At 40.5% G+C, this 25136-nt stretch overlaps 1 protein-coding gene across 3 annotated transcripts; it reads left to right on the top strand.

The window, feature by feature from the left end:
- The first annotated feature begins 201 nt into the window (after window positions 1–201).
- Window positions 202–19052, top strand: LOC121377255 (lipoyltransferase 1, mitochondrial-like). 3 transcript variants are annotated; one of them, XM_041505174.1, is made up of 6 exons: window positions 202–396; window positions 4582–4732; window positions 5982–6526; window positions 8892–8999; window positions 10571–10705; window positions 18610–19052. In XM_041505174.1, the coding sequence occupies exons 2-6, from the start codon at window positions 4705–4707 to the stop codon at window positions 19021–19023; spliced, it is 1230 nt and encodes a 409-aa protein (XP_041361108.1). In that variant the 5' UTR covers window positions 202–396; window positions 4582–4704; the 3' UTR covers window positions 19024–19052. The 3 variants fall into 3 exon arrangements, with proteins under 3 accessions (XP_041361108.1, XP_041361109.1, XP_041361110.1); XM_041505175.1 differs by lacking the exon at window positions 4582–4732; XM_041505176.1 differs by lacking the exons at window positions 202–396; window positions 4582–4732 and adding an exon at window positions 4746–4800.
- Window positions 19053–25136: the final 6084 nt, after the last annotated feature.

Here is a 25136-nt window from a genome sequence, read left to right as displayed (position 1 = left end):
AAAATAAAAATGTTCTTTAAGTAACGACACATTAAAATATAATAATATTATTCTTTACCACTATAAATTATTTACCAATACTTTGAGAACTGTATTTCTAAAAACGTCTTTATTACAGTAGACATATTAGTTTGTTGAATGTCTCAGACAGTAAGTTGTTTAGGTAACGATATAACTAATAGTCAGTTACGATGAATAACATTAACCGGAAGCTTGTGATATTAAAACTTCAAAGCACCTAACAAGAAATTAGTTTCACCTCCTCTAGTCTGCCACACCAGCAGCACAGTTATTATATTTGATTGATGGATATAAGCCACTTGGTATAAATTTAACAATTCATTTGACTTGGAAATTGTGCTAGACGCGATTTGCTTTAGGTCTCGCCAAGTATCGGTGAGTACCATACTGGGGAGCAGATCAACTGGCCCCAAAACCAACTCGCCGCAGCTGTTGGTCAACTCGCCCCACACTGTTTAGTCAACACATATCATTTCAGTTATATTAAAGGGACATTCCTGAGTTTTATGCAGTTTTTAAGATGTTATCGACTAACAGACTTGTTAACTATTGTAATTACACATTAAAAATATTTTTCTGCATATAATATTAGTGGCTGTATATTAAACGTGTTTCTGATCGTTCTAATATTTGTATTCGGTCAAATTTCATTTTAGTTCCGAAATAAAAAAAATCCAATTTGGGCTTCTTACAAATATTAACACGACCAGAAACACCTTGAATATACAGATACTGATATTCTAAACAAGAAAATATATTTAATATATAAGTTTAATCGTAGAAATATTTTATTAGTCGGAAAAGTCAGGAATGTCCCTTTAATTAAATATACCAATATTTTAAGCAATAATGTGCAATAAAGTTTGGAGCGAGTTGTCCAAACACTGAGGCGAGTTGGTAGGGGATGAGTTGATGGGGGGGGGGGGGGGGGGGGGGGGGGGGGGGAGTTGACCAGCATTCCCATACTGTAGGCCTACTGTATACATGATATGCTGGTACTTATTACATTTTAAAAGGACCACAGTGTAACACTTGTAATTTCACTTCATTTTATTTGTTTACTAAATGGTACAGCTTTAAAAATTAAAATATTTTCTTCAAACACAAATACATTAATTATTAATCTTCAAACAATTCTAATAACAACTCAACTAATGTCAAAATGTAAAAAAAAAAAAAAAAGGAATCATAGATCAATGTTTACCTTCAGGCATGGATAAGGGGTTTGTTAAGAGGGAGGGGCGCTAGACATTGTAAGAGGTATTTGATACCCCACCCCGCAATTTGCACCTAACATTGGTGAACTACGAACTGGCAGCATTGTGCACCCAATATATTGTTAACATAGCAGTGTTTCTGCCAGGAAGAAATTTTCTGGTACGTGCTATGGAATTGAATGCAACTACAGTCAACATGGGATATGGGGAACATCCCCCAGAAAGAATTTAGGGTTAGGGTTAAGAAAATGATACAGTATTCAATTTTGTTAAAAGGTTAACTTAAAAATAAAAAAAATTGGGTATGGGGCCATACCCGTTTTACCCTCTGGCAGAAACTCTGCATAGGGAGTTAAGTGATTGTTATTCGAATACTGACATCATTTAGTTTTTAAAACATCTGTATTTAATATAAATAGAATAGATGTTTAACAACACCCCAGCACGATAAATACATCAGCTATTGGGTGTCAAACTGCTCTATAATATGAGAGCTCTACGGGATGTTGTTCTTAACATCTTATAGGATGATCTCCATACCTGTTCAAATAATAATCAATTCCATATAATGAACAGAGAAAGTCATGTACATCAGGACTTCTAGATTATGGTAGCCCCACTCCCATGGCTAGTGATATTCAATGTTGGGCTAGTAAATCAGTGCTAGCCCTGGGTGGCTATTTTTGTTCGCCAAAAAATTCGCCAATCTTCAATTTCTTTCGCCAATCTAAATATGTATTCGCCAATTACTTTTTGGCATTTCAGTTAAAATATTTTGTTTTTAATCCTGTTCTTTATGATAATATAGTACATGCTATGATGTACTTATTATTCAATTTACGTCTGGTATGACACTGTTTTAGGGGATTATTTTTTAGCAGATGTTTCAACCTGAAAAGAAAAATTAATTAGATATTCTCGAATTTTAGTATAAACTATCCGCGTATTAGACCAAACTCTGTGGTTATCGACGGCAGTGTGTAACCCCCCACTCCCACCCCCACCCCCACCCCCCACTCCCACCAAAAAAAAATCCCGATGCATATATGATAAAGCAATGAATAAATGTTTTTATTAACAAAATTAAAAGAAAAGTGCGAAACGACCCTACATGGGGGTGAACTGACTCAGTTAACAGTACAAATGGATCCGGGTCGAAACGACGCGGGCGATCTAGTAACAGGGGCGAAACGACCTGTTACCAGTCACACCAGATACTGTGCTACCCCTTCAGAGTGCTCCAAAGCCACCGGCCTATATGCATATATCTTAATAAATAGATGTATTATTGTATATATAATAGAAAAATCTTCTTTTTTTTTAAAAACAAAATGACCAGACAGGCTGTTTTATTTTATGAAAAACATATATATATATATATATATATATATATATATATATATATATATATATATATATATATATATATATATTGTTTGGGTTTTTTGTTGTTGTTTTTTAAGTGCATGACTCTTGATGGTGTCGGCCTAGGACGTAGAAAATTCTATTTTGTGTAGTACCGGTTTGCCGAATTATGAATGTCCCGGGAAGTAGAAGAAACTAATTGGTTTACATGTTCTGCATTGCAGTGTGAGCCGTGTTTTCTTTACCAACGAAATGAGAAGCGTTTATAATCTAGCTTTACTGTTCGGGGTAGCAAGTAAGCAGGCGCTTGTGTGTGTGTTTTCTTTACCAACGAAATGAGAAGCGTTTATAGTCTAGCTTTACTGTTCGGGGTAGCAAGTAAGCAGGCGCTTGTGTGTGTGTTTTCTTTACCAACGAAATGAGAAGCGTTTATAGTCTAGCTTTACTGTTCGGGGTAGAAAGTAAGCAGGCACTTGTGTGTGTGTTTTCTTTACCAACGAAATGAGAAGCGTTTATAGTCTAGCTTTACTGTTTGGGGTAGAAAGTAAGCAGGCGCTTGTGTGTGTGTTTTCTTTACCAACGAAATGAGAAGCGTTTATAGTCTAGCTTTACTGTTTGGGGTAGAAAGTAAGCAGGCACTTGTGTGTGTGTTTTCTTTACCAACGAAATGAGAAGCGTTTATAGTCTAGCTTTACTGTTCGGGGTAAAAAGTAAGCAGGCGCTTGTGTGTGTGTTTTCTTTACCAACGAAATGAGAAGCGTTTATAGTCTAGCTTTACTGTTCGGGGTAGAAAGTAAGCAGGCGCTTGTGTGTGTGTTTTCTTTTATTGTTATTTCTTCTTTTTCTCCTCAGTTTTGTTTTGTTTTGCTCGTATTGGTCTCAAGTGTTTTAAAGGATTACTGTCCTGGGTAGTATTTTATATCTGCTCACAACGCTGTACGCACCACACGATTGATAGATTTTTTTTGTTTTCAATTTCCCATTAAACTCAGTGTATTTGGCGTTGTACGCGCAAAAAGTAGGATTAGCATCAGAATATATTGAACACGATGATGTACAAAAGGTGGTAAGGTATGCTTCAGCCCTTCCGATGGTTCCGATGGACAAAAGTGAGGACGTTTGGGCTGACACAATTGCTGACAGTCCTCAGAATGAAAAGGTAACATTACTGATGGACCATGTCACTAGCACCTGGATTGAAGGGCCACGGACTCGAGAAATGTATCTTGATCATACCCTACCCCATGACCTCATTTTGTAACTACCCTCCAAACTTACCTGTATGATTTATTACTCAGTTTACTGAATACTGTTCATAATTGCTATGGTGTCCAGTCATCCAAAATAAAGACAAAGGAAACGTCGTTATATGTCATTGCTATCAAAACACTGGCTCGCGACTGTTTCACAAGTGGAAAAATGCTCATTCAGTTTCACGTCGGTTTTGAGACTTGTATTTCTGTGCAAGGGGCGGAGGGATGTATCATGTTGGCGTTTATATTATATCAGTAGCTATAGCAGATATGAATTATAATTTCGCCATTTAATATGTTTGAAATATAATCTGTAAACGTAGAAAGGTTAAACTAATAATGATTGCATATAAGTGAGAAACAATGTCTTCCTCACAACGTACCTACTTCGTGGAAATGAACTCAACCACTTGACCTAGATTTACATCGTACGACAAAACACAACAAAACACGACTAATAAAATTGAAAACTTGTTGTCGCTAGTAATCAAATATTTAGTATCAACAATGTAACATGACTTAAAGAGTATTTAATTTTATTTAATCGCGTTTTCTAACTTTACAACAAGCAGCTGGCAGTACACTACTGAATAGTAGACTGGCTCACAGACATGCAAATAACGCTTATTTACACCACGAGGCGGATCAACAGAACAAAACTGGTTGAAGAAATGTTTGGTTCTTCCTTTCATTTCTTATTCATATTATTTACATTTCTTTTTCAGCTTCAAAAATGTGCATGCTGATGACCAACGGGGCTTTAGATCGCACTAATTTGGGCACAAGAAGTTTTATTTGTTTGCGTTCTAAGGGGGCAAGACGTAGCCCAGTGGCAAAGTGCTCGCTCGATGTGCGGTCGGTCTGGGATCAATCCCTGTTAGTGGGCCCATTGGGCTATTTCTCGTTCCAGCCAGTGCACTACAACTGGTATATCAAAGGCCATGGTATGTCTGTGGGATGGTGCATATAAAAAATCCCTTGCTGCTAATCGAAAAGAGTAGCCCATGAAGTGGCAACAGCGGGTTTCCTCTCTCAATATGTGTGGTCATTAACCATATGTCTGACGCCATATAACCGTACATAAAATATGTTGAGTGCACCATTAAATAAAACATCTGAGGACACTAGTAAAGTCCTTGTAGTGCAGTAATGTTAATAATAGCTGGTAAAGAGATCGATGTACATTTTTAGAAATGCATTTCAAATTATTTTAATCAATTTACAGTTTAACATTGCATTGATTTTAGCTTAGCATGTTTTTACTTAATTTGAGCTTGCTTATTTTGGGCCACACCCTTTATCTTCTCATCTTTGGTGCAATCTAAAGCAGTGTCCTGACAATTGCAAGTCTGCTCGGACAAGCAAAATGTTCCTCAGTGGTTGTCCAGTGGACAAGTGAACATTTTCAATATCAATTTCATTTTGAAAAAAGTAAAGTTTTGTTTTATTTAACAACGCCACTAGCGCACATTGATTCTTTATCTTATCATCGGCTATTGGACGTCAAACATATGGTCATTCTGACACTGTTTTTTAGAGGAAACCCGCTGTTGCCACATAGGCTACTCTTTTATGACAGGCAGCAAGTTATCTTTTATTTGCGCTTCCCACAGGCAGGATAGCACAAACCATGGCCTTTGTTGAACCAGTTATGGATCACTGGTCAGTGCAAGTGGTTTACACCTACCCATTGAGCCTTGCGGAGCACTCACTCGGGTTTTGGAGTCGGTATGTGGATTAAAAATCCCATGCCTTGACTGGGATCCAAACCCAGTACCTACCAGCCTGTAGACCGATGGCCTATCCATAACGCCACCGAGGCCGGTTAATTTCATTTTGAAGAATCAAAACTAATGTCCTTGTACTTGAATAAAACTAAAAACATATTTGGACAAGTGAAAGTATTGGCGGACAAGTAGATTTCTAGATATATTTGTCTAGTGGACAAGTGAAAGTATTGGTGGACAAGTAGATTTCTAGATATATTTGTCCGGTGGACTAGTGAAAATTTCTGCTTATTTCTATCATTGTAAAGCCTAGACCAAAGTTTTCAATTTGAACATTCATTTCTTTTTTTATAAATTTATATTAACATTATTGTACATTATTTACATTTCTTTTCCAGCTTCCAAAATGTGTATGCTGATGACTAAAGTTTTCAACTTGACCACTTTGTCCCGACTGACTCTACATCATCATTTAAAACATCTACAGTCGAAATCTATCATTTCTTTTTCATCAAAAACACCGGGCTCCAGCTCTGTTAGTTCTCCAGTGGAACACGTTGTACTGGTTTCCGATTCGACCAACATTTTCATCAACTTGGCTCTGGAGGATTGGATATTTGATCATGGAGACTTGCGTGCCAAGAGTTATCTCCTCATGTGGAGGAACTCTCCAGCGGTTGTTATCGGCCGTCACCAGAATCCCTGGATGGAGTGTAACGTCTCTGAAGCCAGAAGGAGAAAGGTTGAAATCGTTCGTCGCAGGAGTGGGGGCGGCACAGTTTACCACGATGAGGGAAACGTCAATTTTTCCTTTATCATGGCGCGTCCACGATACAACCGCAAGGCCAACCTGGAACTGGTTGTTCAGGCGATATTATCAAGGTGGGACGTGGATCTGACACTCAATAAACGCGATGACATCATTTTGAATGGGGCCTACAAGGTGTGTGTGTGTGTGGCAGTTTATAGGACTTCTAGATTATGGTAGGAAGGAAGGAAGGAAAGAAATGTTTTATTTAATGACACACTCAACTCATTTTATTTACAGTTATATGGTGTCAGATATATGGTTAAGGACCATGCGGATATTGAGAGAGGAAACACGTTGTCGCCACTTCATGGGCTACTCTTTTTGATTAGCAGCAAGGGGTATTTTATATGCACCATCCCACAGACAGGATAGTACATATCACGAGCTTTGTTACACCAGTTGTGGAGCACTGACTAGAACGAGAAATAGCCAGATGGGTCCAGCGATGGGGATCGATCCTAGACTGACCACACATCAAGCGAACACTTTACCACTGGGCTATGTCCCACCCACAGATTATGGTAGCCCCACTCCCATGGCTAATGATATTCAATGTTAGGCTAGTAAATAACTACTATTGCCATGCCCGACAGCTAGTGAAAAAAACGAGTCAAATGTTGCTGTTAAGTCTTATTTTGAAAATATGAATATTCTTTCCCCACCCCAACCACTCAATATTTGTGTTTTTAAGCTCTATCTCCCTCTTTAGGCAGTGGCGGACCCAGAAAATCCATATGGGGGGGCCCCAGTGACATGAGGGGGAATTCCAAGGGAATGTTGGGGGAGGTTTGGCGGGGGATCATAAAAAAAGTAAAATTAATATATAATAAAATTATAACTCGCAAAATTTAGGGGGGCCCGGGCCCCTGGCCCCCCCCCCCCCCCCCCCCCCCCCCCTTAGATCTGCCTCTGTTAGGTGACATATTTGATTATTACCATTATTTAGTAAAGTAGGGCTAGTCAATCTTTAATGATCAAATGTTTAAAATCACTGATCCCATGGCTAGTGGATTTGATGATTCTAAAACCCTGCAATTTCATTAATAATTGCAAGGTGTTGAGTATTTTTAAGGGGCCGGGTTCTAGCTCACCTGGAAAAATATACAGTGGGTTTTCTATGAAGACTACGAGTCAAAATGATCAAATGTTTGACACCCAGTAGCTGATGATCAAAGCTACAAGCTGCTCAAGATGTATTGCTAAACAAAACTCTTAAAAAAAACCTCCACCAGACCGTGGGGTGGGGGGGATGTAGCTTAATGGCAAAGTGCTCGCTCAATGCGCGGTGGGCTCATTGGGCTATTTCTCGTTCCAGCCAGTGCACCACAGCTGGTATATCAAAGGCCGTGGTATGTACTACCCTGTCTATGCTAATCGAAAAGAGTAGCCCATGAAGTGGCGACAGCGGGTTTTCTCTCTATATATCTGTGTGGTCCTTCACCATATGTCTGATGTCATATAACCGTAAATAAAATGTCTTGAGTGCGTCGTTAATTAAAACTTTTCCTTCTTCCTTCTAACAGCCCATGAAAATGGACACCCAAGTTTGGTTAATCTATAGTCCGAAGGGACATACAAAGTGTGGTTCTTTCTACGTCCAAATGTTGTTACATACCCTATACATGTATATAGCTGGTATTCAAAACTTATGGCACCATGTTTCAACCGTTTCTAAACCGAAATAAGGAAATGTTTTATTTAACAACGCACGCAACACATTTTGTTTGCAGTTATATGGCGTCGGACATATGGTTAAGGACCACGCGGATATTGAGAGAGGAAACTTGATGTCACCACTTCATGGGCTACTCTTTTCGATTAGCAGCAAGGGATCTTTTATAAGCACCATCTCACAGACAGGATAGCACATACCAGTCTTTGATATACCAGTCGTGGTACACTGGCTGGAATGAGAAATAGCCCAATGGGCCCATTGATGGGGATCAATCCTAGACTGACTGCACATCAAGCAAGTGATTTACCACTGGGCTATGTCCCGCCCCAGAGAGACAGACACAGACACACAGACAGAGTGAGAGCGAGTGAGTGAGTGAGTGAGTGTACCCATATGTTAGACACAAAATGACTATACAGTAGTTTAAAGGCATACTGTCACGGATTTAACAACCTTATTTCTGTGAAAATGGATAATAAATAAAAATTACATTAATTGTTGGAAACCAAATCTAGCTATCGCATCACATTAACTGAACCATAATGGAGTGAAATCCATGTCAACCCTCTCGGCAATTTTAGTTTTTGAATTATGAACCATGGCCATAATTCAATTATTTTTACAAAATAACATTAATAAATGGAGTATGGTGGTTATGAAATTGGTTGAATAAAGTACATTTAGGGACAAATCAAATGATTTTTGTTCAGGTAATACTTTGTTAGACCATTAAATAGGTCGGTGGTCTGTGGCAATATGCCTTTAAAATGTTCTGAATTGTTATTAAAGTAACATTCCTTTCTTTTATATATTTCCATCCAGGTTTCTGGAACAGCGGCTAAGCTGAGTGGTGATAAAACATACCATCATTTCACCTTTCTCCTAGACGTCAACAAAGAAAACCTCAGTCACCTTCTGCAGTCTAAACTGGTTAGTTAAAAAAAAAAAATTGTTTTATTTAACAACACCACTAGAGCACATTGATTTATTAATTATTTGCTATTGGATATCAAACATTTGGTAATTCTGATATATAGTCTTAGAGAGGAAACCCGCTACATTTTTTCTAATGCAGTAAGGGATCTTTTATATGCACTTCCCACAGACAGGAAAGCACATACCATGGCCTTTGACCATTTGTGGTGCACTGGTTGGAACAAGAAAACTGGTTAGTGTTTTTGTTGACACCATTTAGGATAAATACACAAAACACTCATTGTTTGACACACATTAGCCGATATATCTTTTGTGCTGGGGTGTCGTTAAATCATTCATTCATTCATTCATTCATTCATTCATTCATTCATTCATTCATTCATTCATTCTCAAGATGCAACTATAAGTGTTGTGTCTAGTACTGTAAAATACTTTATTTTTGCAGGATTAAATTTTTGCAATTTAATGAAAATTTCCCAATCTGAATGTACATGTAAATAATTCCTTTTTAAAAATTATTATATAAAGATATATTTTGAAATCAATATGGTACGTAACACTTGACAAACACCCCTTCCCTTTCTTAATGCAAAATGGATATATTAATTTGAATAAATACAAACTTTGGTATTACTCTTTTAAATTATAACTTATTCCCATTTTAAAAACAAAAAAAGACCCACTAAAATTCCAAAAGTCAAAGCCATGGGCATCAAACCTAATAATGAGCATTGATATTTAATTCTTTTGTAGTACACTTTAAATTTGTTTTATAAATTAACATGCTAAAGGGAGCTAATTAATTATTTGTTAATTAATTATTTATTAATTTAATTAATAGTTTGTCCCATCCTCCCAACAAAAATGTTTGGTTTTTTTAAAAATAATTTTAGTTTGGTTTGAAGAAAAGTAAAAGTGTTTTGGAAATAAATAATTTTTTTTTTTTTTTTTTTGCTTGCAATTTAGAAAACAATCTACTCAGAAAAAGAAAAAAAACCCACTTGTCAGGGCTTCTAGATTATGGTAGCCCCACTCCCATGGCTAGTGATATTCAGTGTTGGGCTAGTAAATAACTACTATTGCCATGCCAGACAGGGCTTCTAGATTATGGTAGCCCCACTCCCATGGCTAGTGATATTCAGTGTTGGGCTAGTAAATAACTACTATTGCCATGCTCGATGGCTAGTGAAAACAAAAATTGTCAAATGTTGCAGTTAAATAAATCTACTTAGTAAATATGAATATACTGACCCCACTCCAACCCCCAATGTTAGTGGTTTTAAGCTATATATCTCCCTGTTAAGGTGACATATCTGATTATTACTATTATTTAGTAAAATTATATCAACTTAAATTGTGGCTAGTAAATTTTAAAAATTACTGTTTCCATGGCTAGTGAACTTAAAAAGAAATCTAGAAGCCCTGACCTTGAAGTAAATTCCGTAGTTTGAAAAAAAGGTCATTGCCTGTGGGAAGGATTATAGGTTGGTATAATGAGATAAGGCAACAATCATGAGTGTATAATTATCGAAGTGTTTATTAATGAACTGTATTTATTTGTGTAGGTTGGTGTTAAAAGTAAAGCAACTGAGAGTGTCCCTGCAAGTGTGATGAATGTAAGGGAGGTCACTCCGCAAATGACCTTTGAAGAAGTTGTCGGTTCTGTTGGACATTCATTTCTTCAAAATAATCTGAATAAGGTTTGTATAGTATTAGGCTCGCTCTCCATTAAAGGGACATAACCTAGTTTTTAAACACTAACGCATATTTTTGACTATTATAACCGTTTTTGATAACTTAAATCATACTTTACTTAGATTTTATTTTTTAGATTATCAATTTCCATACATTCGAAGTGTCTTTGGTCATCCTGGTGTTTTTAATATCACAAAATGCATTTCTAATATTTTTAAAAACGCACGTGCGTCTGAGAAGTAACAGTTATGGAGTCGAGTTTTAGTCTATTTTTAGAGGGTATTTTACCTTTTCAAAGTCACAGACTCATGTTTCACTCAATTGTAACGTTATCCAAATGTGTTACAGGTTTGTATATTAACTAAACTTAGTGTTAATTTTCACGGGTTGAAACTAGGGTATGTCCCTATAATGTGATTTCACGTGCGATTCTTCGCAGGAGTTTATTGGTATAGTGCAGTATACACTGCATACCTTTTCCGTACACGTTTTTCCACTTTGATAGATGATCTATTTCATTATATAACATTTAGTGAAATAAGTGTTATCAGTCCCTCAGTGACGACAACACATTTTAAAATTTCACTATTTCACTCTAAAATGTGTTATCGTCACTGTAAAAAGTGTTATCTTCACTGTAAGAAAGCCAGGACTATTTTGCTGCTGGCATTTTAAAAATAAAGGTAAACTGCCAAAAGTTATATAATAAATAGAAAGTTCTTGTGACGTTTGCATTTCTATAGACATTACCTGTCCTCAAACAAGTGCACCTCCCCCCCACGCAAGTGGTCTGGTCCGAACATCCCAACAGCCAATGGGATGGCCTAAATTCTTCTACTGCATACTGCTCTCTAGTTCCGGTCACATGACTGTAACTTCCTTCTTTTTCTCTTCGCTAAAGGGTCTGGACGTCCTTTTGCTTGGCTCTGTTTGGAGTCAACTTTTATAAGACCTTTGGTTTTGTATTAGTGTTTGGGTGAAATGTTTTTCACCTTCGTTTTCATTAGCTTTCGTATGTTCTTTTCGCGTATTTCACTTGACTTCCAAGCGTTTAATTACATGAAATGTTGTTTATATTGCCGGTTGTCGTGTCGGACGCCATTTGCAAAATGGCGTCTGTGTTGACTGGCTTTGTGTTTGGGTGAAATGTTTTTCACCTTAATTTTCGTTAGCTTTCGTTAGCTTTCATATGTCTTTCGCGTATTTCGCTTGACTTGCCAAGTGTTAATTACATGAAATGTTGTTATATCGCCGGTTGTCGTGTCGGACGCCATTTGCAAAATGGCGTCTTTATTTACCGGCTTTGTATTTGTGTTATGGTTGGTTTTTCTTTCTTTCACAGATTGAAAAATTACTATTATCATATCTGATAATGTTCAGGCGACTAGTTCGAGCGTGTTACGCTGCAAGAAGTTAGCCGGCGGCGACCCAGGTTGTCGTGTTCGTGTGGCCTCACTTCTAGATGCGACCTTTGTGCGGGCTTGTCTGATGTCGAGTTCGCGGCTTACCTGAAGGTGGTGTCAGCGAGGACCAAGAAGGTGGAATCTTCGAGGACCAAGAAGGTGGAATCTTCGCCTTCGATTGCTGACTCCGTGGCGGAAGAGTTACGTTCAATTCTACCGACCATGCTGGAAGAAACAATGGCGTCAATGGCGACCTTACCTAAATCGGCGAGTTCGGGGTCAGGTCCGGTTCCAGTCCCCTCTTCAGGGGGTGCGGCTTCTTCAGCTCCACCGTTACTTAAGACTTCGGATGACAGGCCTGCGGTCTCTACGCAGCCCTCTAAGAAGCCGGCTCATTCAGATAGACGCTCCACGGATTCCAAGGCTCACCGATCTTCGGCGGGGAAGTCCCCTTCGGCGCATCGGAGCCGGGACCGTAGCCGTTCCACATGACCTGTATGGCTCCCTACGGGTTCCACAGATCGTCAGCGCCAACCTTCAGTTGATGTGGCTTCCAAGGCCTCCGAGGGCTAGACGGGACCATCCACGGTCCGGTTTAACCAGCGGCTTCCATTACGGTACATCGATTGGCCTGTGCTCGAGTTCTACGAGACTTTGGTGATGAAGCGCCTGCGGCATCTGTCATTGAAGAGCCCGACTCTACGGACCATATGACTATGAGGGATTGCTTGGCGGCTGTCTACGACATGTTGCCGTCCTTGCCACATCCAACGACGATGTGGTCATCCGTTCCTTGGTATCCACACGGGACCGCCCACGGTCCGGTTCTCCGGTATCTCCATCGGGCCATGACCAGAGCGACTGGCCTGTTCACGGGTGCTACGTGACTTTCTGATGATGTATCGGTTCATGCGGTGCTGGAAGATCTGGATGCGGCGGACCACTTGTCACTGAGGGATTGTCTGGCTGTCATATCTGATATGCTACCGCCGCTGGCCCATCCACCGGTTTCAGCCAAGAAGGGTCCGGGTTCGATGATCGCCACGGAGGTTCCACCGGCAGATATCGGCATTCGATCGTTGGCTGCCACAGGCCCCCGTCGGTTTACACGGCTACCAGTAACTGGCCCGTGCGTATCGTTGTTCCAGCAAGCAGACGGAGCCCTGTAACGAATTGGAAAATTGCGTCATCGGCTCACCGTTCGGTACCGTCGTCCCGTGATCGATCGAAGTGGTGCAGTGTCCAGGGTTCCACCGGCTCCTGCCGGTCCGTGTACATCGTACCGTCCACACCAGTCGGCAGCTGATTCGGCGTTCAGGGTTACACCGGCTCCTGACGGGACCGTCCACGGTCCGTGTTTCCGATGCAGCCAGTACATTGGATCGAAGTGCCTGTGCCAGGTTACTGACCGATTTTCCAGATGATGCGTCGGCACCTTCCGTTATAGAAGATCCGGACGCAGTGACCCACATGGCTGTGACTGTTTGTCTCGCTGCGGTGTATATGCTTTCGTCACTTCACAGTCCACTCGCACCATTCTAGAAGGTTTCCGTTTGAGGACTGATCCGATGTCGGTTTACTTGAGTAGACTTCGTTTGTGCCGTTCCCCATTCGTCACAACGAACGTATCCCGTCTTCAACCTATCCTTCAACGGTGTGACGCCGGCCTTGGATGACGCTGTTTCCGGCGGGACCAGACGTCTTCCTAGAACTTACAGATTGGCACGTCCTGTCGATGGCTTCAGTTCAGCGTACATGTTGTACATGGCGACCATAACTCCTCATGTGCAGGATGCCAGAGGATATGCCTTGTTCTAGCCGTCGACTTTGATGTTGGTCTACCTTATATCTTCCGTGACGTCGATGTGCACTACGATTGCACACTATCGTCAACCGACTTGCCTGAAGCGATCCATTCTTGACTTTCAGCACAAGCCGGTAATCTTGGCAGACCTGTGGTCTACATACGGCTCTTTGCCGTGAAGGGGTCGACGTTACAAGCGTTCCGGGTTGGTGACGAAGAAAGTCTACTGGTCCGGTCACTTGTGTTGAGATCCCGTGCACCGATATTCTCTTGTTCGAGGAAGGTTCAGCGACATTCGGCAGATCGTTCTCTATATCCGGTGGCGATGCAAGACAGTCGCTACTTCCGCTGGTTCCGGAAGTTATCCAGTTGCCATCACGTGGTACGGGGGTTTTACCGTCACCGTTTTCCTATGGTTCATTGCGGCTTATCAACTCACTGACGTTTATTGTTGTTACCGCCAGAGTTCGTGACCGATGCTGTCTAGATGGTCTCTGCTGCTGTTTCGCACCGGGTGGTGTGACGGCCGTGGATTTTAGCCGGTTGCTGTTTTGCGTTGCTTCACTTCCAGGTATATCGGGCATGTAGCGTAGCGAGTTGCTACGCTGTCTTGGCTCTTGCCTGTATCACGGGGTCGCTGTTTCCGATGTCTTGATTCCTGAATCACTCTATTACTGTTTCATGAAGTATCATTGCAAGAGTAATTTTGACGTCGGCGCAACATTTTATGCTTAGAGGTCGCGGTATCCAGTTTGTTTCTGAATCCATGCATTCAGTACAATAACGCAGATTTGCTGATCCGGTTACCAGTCGCCTTGCAGTCCAGTCCCTGTTGGTGGCTGTGGTTTCCAGATGAAGCCGATCTACACATCAACCTGTTGGAGATGTTGTCAGTTACGTCATCTTTCATTGGCGAGAGATGCTGTCAGGCGCCTCTCTCATGGTAGCCACAGACAGTACTACCGCGGTGGCTTATATCAACCGTCAGGGCGGAACCCACTCCAGCAGTCTGCTGCAGTTGACTTATCGTCTCTACAAGCTGGTTGACGAGATTCCGTTGCAACTTCGGGCTCGCCATATTCCAGGGGTTTCCAATGTACTAGTCGACACACTGTCTCGGCCGTCGTCTCCACAGCCGACGGAATGGATGCTCCATCCCGAAGCGTTTCGATGGGTGTGCGACAGACTTTGGACACCAAACATCGATCTCTTCGCCACACGATTCAACCATCAGCTGAGGGTTTACGTGTCTCCGGTGCTGGATCCCGAAGCTCTGGATCTCGACGCCTTGGCCATCAGCTGGGAACAGATGGACGCGTACGCTTTTCCTCCACGAATCCTCCTTCCAAGGGTGCTTCAGAGGTTTCAGCTGTACCATTGTCGCCTGTTACTCATTGCTCCAATGTGGCCATCCAGGATGTGGTATCCAGATCTAATACGTCTTGCCGATCCACATCCTTTACCGCTGCCAGACTGGGATCATCTGTTGCTGCATCCCACGTCAAGACTATACCATCCACGTCCGCAGTTGTTCCAACTGCACGCGTGGACTTTATCGCCAAGAGTTTGAGAAAGAAAGGTTTTTCTTCACAGTCTACGGCGGCCATTTTGAAAGCGCACAGATCATCTACTACTGTGGCTTACAACGTCAGATGGCTTTGCTTTCACCGAGGGTGTGTCCGGCAAAACCTCAAACCTCAGACGATCCAGATATCCAAGTACACCGTTTTCGGCCACCCAGATGGGACTTCGTCTTGCAAGACTTGATGCGGAAGACGGTGTTTTTACTCGGTTTTGCCACGGCTGCCCGTGTCTCAGAACTCCATGCTCTTGATGTAGACTTGGTACGTTTTCACCAAGATCGGCGTGCAGTCAACTTGGGGTTACTCATGAACTTTGTTGCAAAGAATCAGTTACCAGACCAAGCGCCTCGTTCGTATGTTGTGCAGGCCCTCTCCTCTATCGTTGGTCCGGCGGACGTTGAGGACTTGGCGTTGTGCCCTGTCAGAGCCCTGCACCAGTACATCGAGAGGACCAGATCTTTTCGACAACATCGCAAAAGACTTTTCCTTTCCTGTAACCAGAGTCGGTTGAGGGACCTTACCAAGAACACGGTGGCCACCTGGATCCGGTCTTCTATCCTGACCGCCTATCAGAAGGAGGGTTTACCTGCTCCGTCTGCTTCTAATCCGCATGAACTCCGTGCCTTGGCTGCCACGATGTCCCTGCACTGCAACACACCCATTCAGCACATTATCACTGGTTGGTTCTGGGCTACGGACTCCATCTTCGCCAACTATTATCTGATGGATGTCTCCACAGAAGACGTTGAGGGGTTCCATCATCTGGGTCCGGTTGTTGCTGCACAGACTCTGTTGAATACAAGCCGTCCTCGTCGCCGTTGATGTCTGTCTGATTCTGGGCTGCATACCGAGATGTCCATCGAATAGACAGATGAGGATTGCTTAGACTTTTGTTCTTTTGCACAGTTCACGTACTGGTGCCGGAACTTTTGTCTCGATAACCTTTACCCTGCACTGCATGTGGTTATTGGTTGTCGTTATTGAACTAACAGATCTTTGGTGTACTAGACAGAAAACACTCGGGGGTCTTGTTTTGTTCAATGTTCTGACGGATGCACCTCATTAGGTTGTCGCTTGTTATTGAAAAACTATAACACTTCAATACGTGAGGGTTACCTAACACCTGCATCCCTGGTGGCTACGTCTTCCCACCCTGTCAGAACCAGCATGAGATGTGGCTTCCGCCTCCTGGTCCATGTGTTCTAGGAGCCGTACCTGCCACTGCTGACGGATGCCACCATTCTGGTTGTTGTTACTAACATCACCTGCATTGGTCTGTGACGGGCATCCCTAGGATGAGGGCTTACCAAGGTTGGCCTTATTCTTCCACTAGTCAGCCTCTTTCCGGTTGGGGAGTTATCACAAGCATCTACGGATCTCGGCACCCACCACCATCTGTTGAATGCTGCACTTGTTTGAGGACAGGTAATGTCTATAGAAATGGAGAAAACTTGAGTGTTTTCTCTTTTATAGATACATTACCTGTCCTCAAGATTCATCCCGCCCGGGCCTCCCCGCTTCCTGTTCTCCGTGCGATGCGCTCAGGGAAAAAGAAGGAAGTTACAGTCATGTGACCGGAACTAGAGAGCAGTATGCAGTAGAAGAATTTAGGCCATCCCATTGGCTGTTGGGATGTTCGGACCAGACCACTTGCGTGGGGGGGAGGTGCACTTGTTTGAGGACAGGTAATGTATCTATAAAAGAGAAAACACTCAAGTTTTCTCCAATCATATCATTGCAAACATCACTTGATGAGATATGAATCATAGTTGGCAAAAAACATGAAATATCCTCTATTTTCTACATGGTGTTTACTATCTGCTTGTGATAGAATACGATGCTACCAGTCAAATTGTTTGCAGGAACTCTCCTGACCACACCACCATCTATAATTATTTACCACCTGGCATAAAACCAAAAATTTGTTTTGTTTGACGACACTACTAGAGCACATTGTTTATTAATCATCGGCTATTGAATGTCAAACATATGGTCATTTTGAAACAGTCGTACAGAGGAAAACCGTTAAATTTTTTCATTAGTAGCAAGGGATCTTTTATATGCACCATCCGACAGACAGGATAGCACATACCACAGCCTTTGATATGTCAGTTGTGGAGCACTGGCTGGAACGAGAAATAGCCCAATGGGGTCACCGATGGGGATCGATCCTAGACCAACCGTGCATAGAGTGCGCGCTTTACCACTGGGCTATGTCCCTTTCCTGGTATAAAAATGACAGTACTTAGTTTAATACAATATGATTTCATATATAGAAAACAGTTTGTTTTGTTTAACGACACCACTGGAGCACATTGATTCATCGGCTATTGGATGTCAAACATTTGGTAATTCTGACTCGTAGTCATCGTAGGAAACCTGCTACATTTTTCCTAATGCAGCAAGGGATTTTTTTATATGCAGCCTTTGACCAGCTGCGGTGCACTGGATGCAACGAGAAAAAAACTAATCAGCTGAATTGATCCATCGAGGTGGTTCGATCCTGCGACACAAGCACCTCAAGCGAGCACTCAACCGACTGAGCTAAATCCCGCCCCCGATTTCGTACATAATGGCAGACATGTAATTAATATTAATATCAATCTGTTTATTTGGACTTCTGATTATTTCTCAGCATGTTTCACATGTACACAGACCTAACACTTCAAGGCCTACTTAAAACTTGTGATTAGATATTCAAAGGATTGTAGATACATGTAATCTGTGAATGACTGTAAGAGTGATCTAAATTTAACTTCTGAAAGTACACTTGGACCATATCAAATTTTGTATAGTAATCCACTTGCAAAAATGCACATGTGAAAAGGTGCACAATAAATTGCACATGGAATTGAATATAATTGAATATATACATGTAAGCACAAAAATAAAATATAAACAACAATTTTTTTTTAGGTAGTACAGTTGAATCCCGTTGGCTTGAACCCCGTCAGTGCTCGAGAAAGTGTTCAACCCAACGGGTCGTTCAACCCAACCATTTGGTGAACAATGTATAAGTGTACATGTAACTCGGAACTTTGTTTTTGGTTTTAGAGATTCTACTGTATATATTTTTTACTATCTGTACATTTGTAATTTATGGTTCCTTTTTGTTGCAGGAGAGTTACATTGAACATGTCGATCCCACAGAAGAAGTGTTTCCTGGCCTGGAAAAAAACATAGAAAATCTCCAATCTTGGGAATGGATATTTGGAAATACTCCTAAATTTTCAATTTTCAGACATTTCTCTAATCACAGTAATGGAACCGTTTACAATTTGAAAATAAATATGATAATCAACAAAGGACGGATAGAACAGATTACCATAGATCTTTATTTGGGAAAGGAACAGTGTAGAACTATGGTAACCGAAACAGACAGTATTTGTGCGAAATTGATGGGCTTGAGGTATATTTCGGAGGAGGTGGTATCAGTGTTGTGTCAGATTGAGGGCATGGGGGAGAAGACATCTTTCAGTGAAGTGAACGACGTTCTGATATGGATATTAACTTGCATCAGGCAATGTTTTTGATTAATGATCATTAAAGATCAGCTATACCATGATTTTAGTTACGTTAATAATACTTAATGTTTTTTTTTCTTTCTTTGTATGCTTTGTATATATGGATTAATTTTTATTTTATTTTATGGGTGATGGGTGTGTGAATTATTGCCTCAAAAGTATCGTTTAACGACACCACTAAAGCACATTGATTTATTAATCATCGGCTATTGGATGTCAAACATTTGGTAATTTTTACATATAGACAGAGAGGAAATAAGGAAATGTTTTATTTAACGACGCACTCAACACATTTTCTTTACGGTTATATGGCGTCAGACATATGGTTAAGGACTACACAGATATTGAGAAAGGAAACCTGCTGTCGCCACTTCATGAACTACTCTTTTCGATTAGCAGCAAGGGATCTTTTATATGCACCATCCCACAAACAGGATAGCACATACCATGACCTTTGATATACCAGTCGTGGTGCACTGGCTGGAACGAGAAATAGCCCATTGGACCCACCAACGGAGATCGATCCCAAACCGACAGCACATCAAGCGAGCGCTTTACCACTGGCCTACGTCCCGCCCCCAATTATTAAAGATAAGCTATACCATGATTTTAGTTCTTTCTTTGGACATGTATGCTTAGTTTACATGGTTCCATCCTGTCTGTAAGTGCATAACACGATCGGTGGGGGTTGGGGGATATTAGATCAAGTACAGCTGCCCTGTCCCTGGGATTAGAGGGTGGAAGTTTATTTTGTTTAATGACACAACTAGAGCACATTGATTTCTTAATCGTCGACTGTTTATGCTTAGTGTACATGGTTTAATTTTAAAATTTTATTTTATGGGTGATTGGGGTGGGAAAATTATTATTATACGTCTCAAAATGCCTCAACCCCTACCCCCACTGATTCAATTCTAGAACAGTGTTGCATAAATAGTAGTCACAAGATGCACTCGTTTGATGCAGTCGGTTTGGGATCGCTGCTCGTCAGTGGGCCCATTGGGCTATTTCTCGTTCCAGCCAGTGCACCACGACTGGTACGTCAAAGTGTGGTATGTGCTATCCTGTCTGTCAAATGGTGCATATAAAAGATTTGTTGCTACTAATGAAAAAATGTAGTGGGTTTCCTAGAAGACGATATGTCAAAATTATCAAATATTTTACATCCCATGTTTAATAAATTAATGTGCTCTAGTGGTGTCGTTAAACAAAACAGATTTTAAACAAATTGTTTCCTATGTTGGTAAAGTATTGTACAATGTGACGAGTTATGCTTGTCAATGCCACACCCACACTAACCCATAATCATGTGGTTAAAGTTTGTTTTGTGTAACAACACCACTAGAGCACATTGATGTATTAATTATGTGCTATTGAATGTCAAACATTTAGTAATTTTGACAAACAGTCTTAGAGAGGAAACCTGCTATATGTTTCCATTAGAAGCAAAGGATCTTTTATATGCACCATCCAACAGACAGGGTAGCACATACCACAGCCTTTGATATACATCCTGCCCCAATCATGTGTTTATGTTTGTGCAGTAATACATTTTAAACCTTAAAGGGACATTCCTGAGTTTGCTGCAATTTTTAAGATGTTATCGACTAACAGACTTCTTAACGATTGTAATTACATATCAAATATATTTTTCTGCATAAAATATTAGTCGCTGTATATTAAACATGTTTCTGATCATTCTAATATTTGTACTAGATTAAATTTCATTTTATTTCCTAAATATTGTTTTTCGTACGTACAAAAGTATTTGAAGACAATATTCAAGTAGGGCTTCTTACAAATATTAAGACGACCAAAAAAAAAAATTGAATATACAGACACTGATATTCTAAACAAGAAAATATATTTAATAAGTAAGTTTTATCGTAAAAATATTTTATTAGTCGGAAACATCTTACAATGCAGCAAACACAGGAATGTTCCTTTAAACTGATAGAGGACCATAATCCATATGCCAGACCCCGAAATTTAACGAATTGGTATCACCTGGTCGGGCGAATTCTCATGGCGGTTTTTGATTTTTGATTAGCTCTATGTCTGTAGTTAATGAATTAGGATGATAAACGTTTGTAAGAAATAGCTTTTTGGTGGACATAGCCAAACAAATTGGCACTCAAAATGTGTATATGAAACCCATCTACACACTGATATATAATACACACAAATTGGCACTCAGAATGTGTATATGAAACCCCTCTACACACTGATCTATAATACACACAAATTGGCAACTAATATGTGTATATGAAACCCCTCTACACACTGATCTATAATACACACAAATTGGCACTCAAAATGTGTATATGAAACCCCTCTACACACTGATCTATAATACACACACATTGGCACTCAAAATGTGTATATGAAACCCCTCTACACACTGATCTATAATACACACACATTGGCACTCAAAATGTGTATATGAAACCCCTCTACACACTGATCTATAATACACACAAATTGGCACTCAAAATGTGTATATGAATCCCTCTACACCTCTACACACTGGCATCTATGAAATACACACTGATCATAATGGCACTCAAAATGTGTATATGAAACCCCTCTACACACTGATCTATAATACACACACATTGGCACTCAAAATGTGTATATGAAACCCCTCTACACACTGATCTATAATACACACAAATTGGCACTCAAAATGTGTATATGAAACCCCTCTACACACTGATCTATAATACACACACATTGGCACTCAAAATGTGTATATGAAACCCCTCTACACACTGATCTATAATACACACAAATTGGCACTCAAAATGTGTATATGAAACTCCTCTACACACTGATCTATAATACACACACACATTGGCACTCAAAATGTGTATATGAAACCCCTCTACACACTGATCTATAATACACACAAATTGGCACTCAAAATGTGTATATGAAATCCCTCTACACACTGATATATAATACACACAAATTGGCACTCAAAATGTTTATATGAAACCCTCTACACACTGATATATAATACATACAAATTGGCACTCAAAATATTTATATGAAACCCCTCTACACACTGATATATAATACATACAAATTGGTGTAATAGTTAGGTTACCAGAGGTCAAGTTAAGGTCATGACATTGTGTTGATTTTAAAAATCCCGACACCTTGGCATTAATGGTACTACTGCTTCATGTATGAGGGGCATATTTCATCTCAGCTGCCTAGAATGTGAACGATGAATAATTAAATAATAACAGAATAACAGAAAGTCATTTTAACAAAACTAACATAAAAGTGTGAAAAACCCATAATTACTTTGCAGGCAGTCAACAGATCCTTACACACAACCAGTAACAATTTGAAAATATTTCACCATTTCAGAAATGTTTTATTTAACGACGCACTCAACACATTTTATTTACGGTTATATGGCGTCAGACATATGGTTAAGGACCACACAGATTTTGAGAGGAAACCCGCTGTCGCCACTACATGGGCTACTCTTTCCGATTAGCAGCAAGGTATCTTTTATTTGCACTTCCCACAGACAGGATAGCACAAACCATGGCCTTTGTTGAACCAGTTATGGATCACTGGTCGGTGCAAGTGGTTTACTCCTACCCATTGAGCCTTGCGGAGCACTCACTCAGGGTTTGGAGTCGATATCTGGATTAAAAATCCCATGCCTCGACTGGGATCCGAACCCAGTACCTACCAGTCTGTAGACCGATGGCCTAACCACGACGCCACCAAGGCCCTTATTTACAGAATGAGGTGTTGAGACTAAATGTGTTGGACATTCAGCATAGAAGTATGAAAAACTATTTGTTATTTACTGGTTTTTCTGAACTATAGGATGAGAATGTTGAAATGGTCTTTGAAAATTTCATAAAGGAAAAGCTGGAAATTGAAGAAGAAATTATCGTCCAAAATGCACACCGAATACGCCCACGCACGATAGTTGCATGTTTCCAGTGGTACAAACAGAAAGAGTAAAGCTACATCCTAACCGGACGCGAACGATGCGTGCGATTATTTGTAGAAATCATTGATTTCCATTGCCGTATCCTAACCGCACGCGTGCGACGCGACAGATTTAAAATAATCGCTCGCATCGCTCGCGGCCAGTCAGAATACAGCTTCAGTACGCTCGGCTGCTGCGTTGAAACTGCACGACAACAGCGTATGGCGTGAACAAGCAATACCCAAAGGAGATGGCAGATCGGAGACGTGAACTCTTCCCGATTTTACGTCAAGCCATGGCTGATGGGCAGTATTCAAAATTAGTGAAAGATAAACTGTTTATTAATGGTGTATGTTTTTACCGACAACCAAACACTAACCAATCAGCCCCACTACCCCAACACCATACCCACCCAGTTATCACAGTCAGTATGCCTCTCACCCCAACATGTATTCTACCCAGACCAGGCGCGGATTCAGGACTTTTTAATAGACGGGGCCCAAAACCTGTTGTAGTTTTTGAAAATAGAATTTAAAGGTCCTTTACAGGTGGACGGGATGACTTTGCATTTTTGTGTATTCTGTAATATATATTGTTTCACCAAAAATAGCCGGGAAGGGCCCCTTGGGTCCCGGCACCTGAATCCGCGCCTGCATGCAGACCTCGATATCCAAGCCAATACCGTCTTTACACATTTGGACCCCTACGGCTATCAACACCCACCGCCACCCACAACCGCCGAACATGAGTCAACACACATATTTTTGTCGAACAAAACTTTTCAATTTTTTTCTTTCCGTCCGCCGTTAAACTATGGAACAACACATCAGCTGATATTAGGCATTCTTCATCAGTAAATGGATTTAAAATTCAAATTAAACAATTTGATCCGATTATACCATCTTACTTTTATACTGGTAATAGAATGCAGCAGATATTATTACATAGCCGACTCCGTTTGGGTAATAGTAACTTAAATGGTCATCAATTCTCATGATACGTCAGTGACAATCCATCTTGTGCTCGTGGGCACCTAATTGAACACGCTGAACACTTCTTACGCTTTTGTCCACTATACAACATACTAGTAGTTAAAAATACCAATTTGTCAGATTACCATAATCTTAATTGTAATAGTTTACAATATTTAATGACCCAAATCTTTGACTCCTAGAAGATAATGCTATATTCAACTCTGTCCAGAACTTCATTATAAATAGCAAATGTTTTGAGATTAATTAACCAATCGCATTCGTTCTCTCTCTTTTGACATCTAATTCTGAATAATGTAAAATTGTTAAAGGTGATGACCTCTTCATCGTCGTTACCTTTTCTTCCTTTACCCTTTCTTCTTTCTATTTCCTTCTTTGTTAGTAAATTTGGAACAAGTTATAATCATGTTTTATTTTACTGCTTGTAATATATTCAAATTGTAAAATATTGGGAGAGGTCATAATATAGGCTAACGCCTGTTGGCCGATCCCCAGACGGCTACTTTTTATGAACGGCAATAAATATGGTTTAAACCACATTTAGAGTTGTCAAACCTTCCTCCAGCCAATATGTATGTGTGTGTGTATGTATGTGTATGTGTGTGTGTATGTGTGTGTACGTCTGTGTGTGCGTCTGTGTGTGTGTGTGTGCATGTGTGTGTCTGTGTGTGTATATATGTGTGTGTGTCTGTGTGTGTGTGTGTGTATTTCGTGAGTAACATGATGATTATGGCCAAACAGTCGCATCTGAGCTGAGCTTTAGTAAACCAGTCTTGGAGTAGCAGACCTGTTTTGAGCGATGTACGAAGGTTGTATATTGTCCAGTAAAGGTTTTCCACTGTGTCAAGTAACCTTGTGCTTGAAAAAGTACTCGACTTTTGTGCAGAACTATGGTAGTCATAGACGCTACCCCCTTATTTTTTTCTCATTCACTTTAAGGCTGAGAGGTGGTAGTATTTATATCCGTGGTGTTTCTGTCGATTGATACGCTGCAGGTAGGAATTTTACCCAGACATATTACTATTGTTGTCTATGGGATTTGATTTAGTAGTATACTCTACAGAGATGCAAAAAGACCGTGCAGTGTATATCTTGGTTTTTTTTTTTTTTTTTTTTTTTTTTTTACAGCATATGTCAATAATCGATATCATGGATACGTCCACCACCCC

Source organism: Gigantopelta aegis, chromosome 7 (assembly GCF_016097555.1).
Source record: "Gigantopelta aegis isolate Gae_Host chromosome 7, Gae_host_genome, whole genome shotgun sequence".
In the NCBI taxonomy this organism is placed as follows: Eukaryota; Metazoa; Mollusca; class Gastropoda; order Neomphalida; family Peltospiridae; genus Gigantopelta; species Gigantopelta aegis.
Note: the sequence above shows the minus strand (reverse complement) of the source record. Positions and strands in the feature narration are given on the sequence as shown.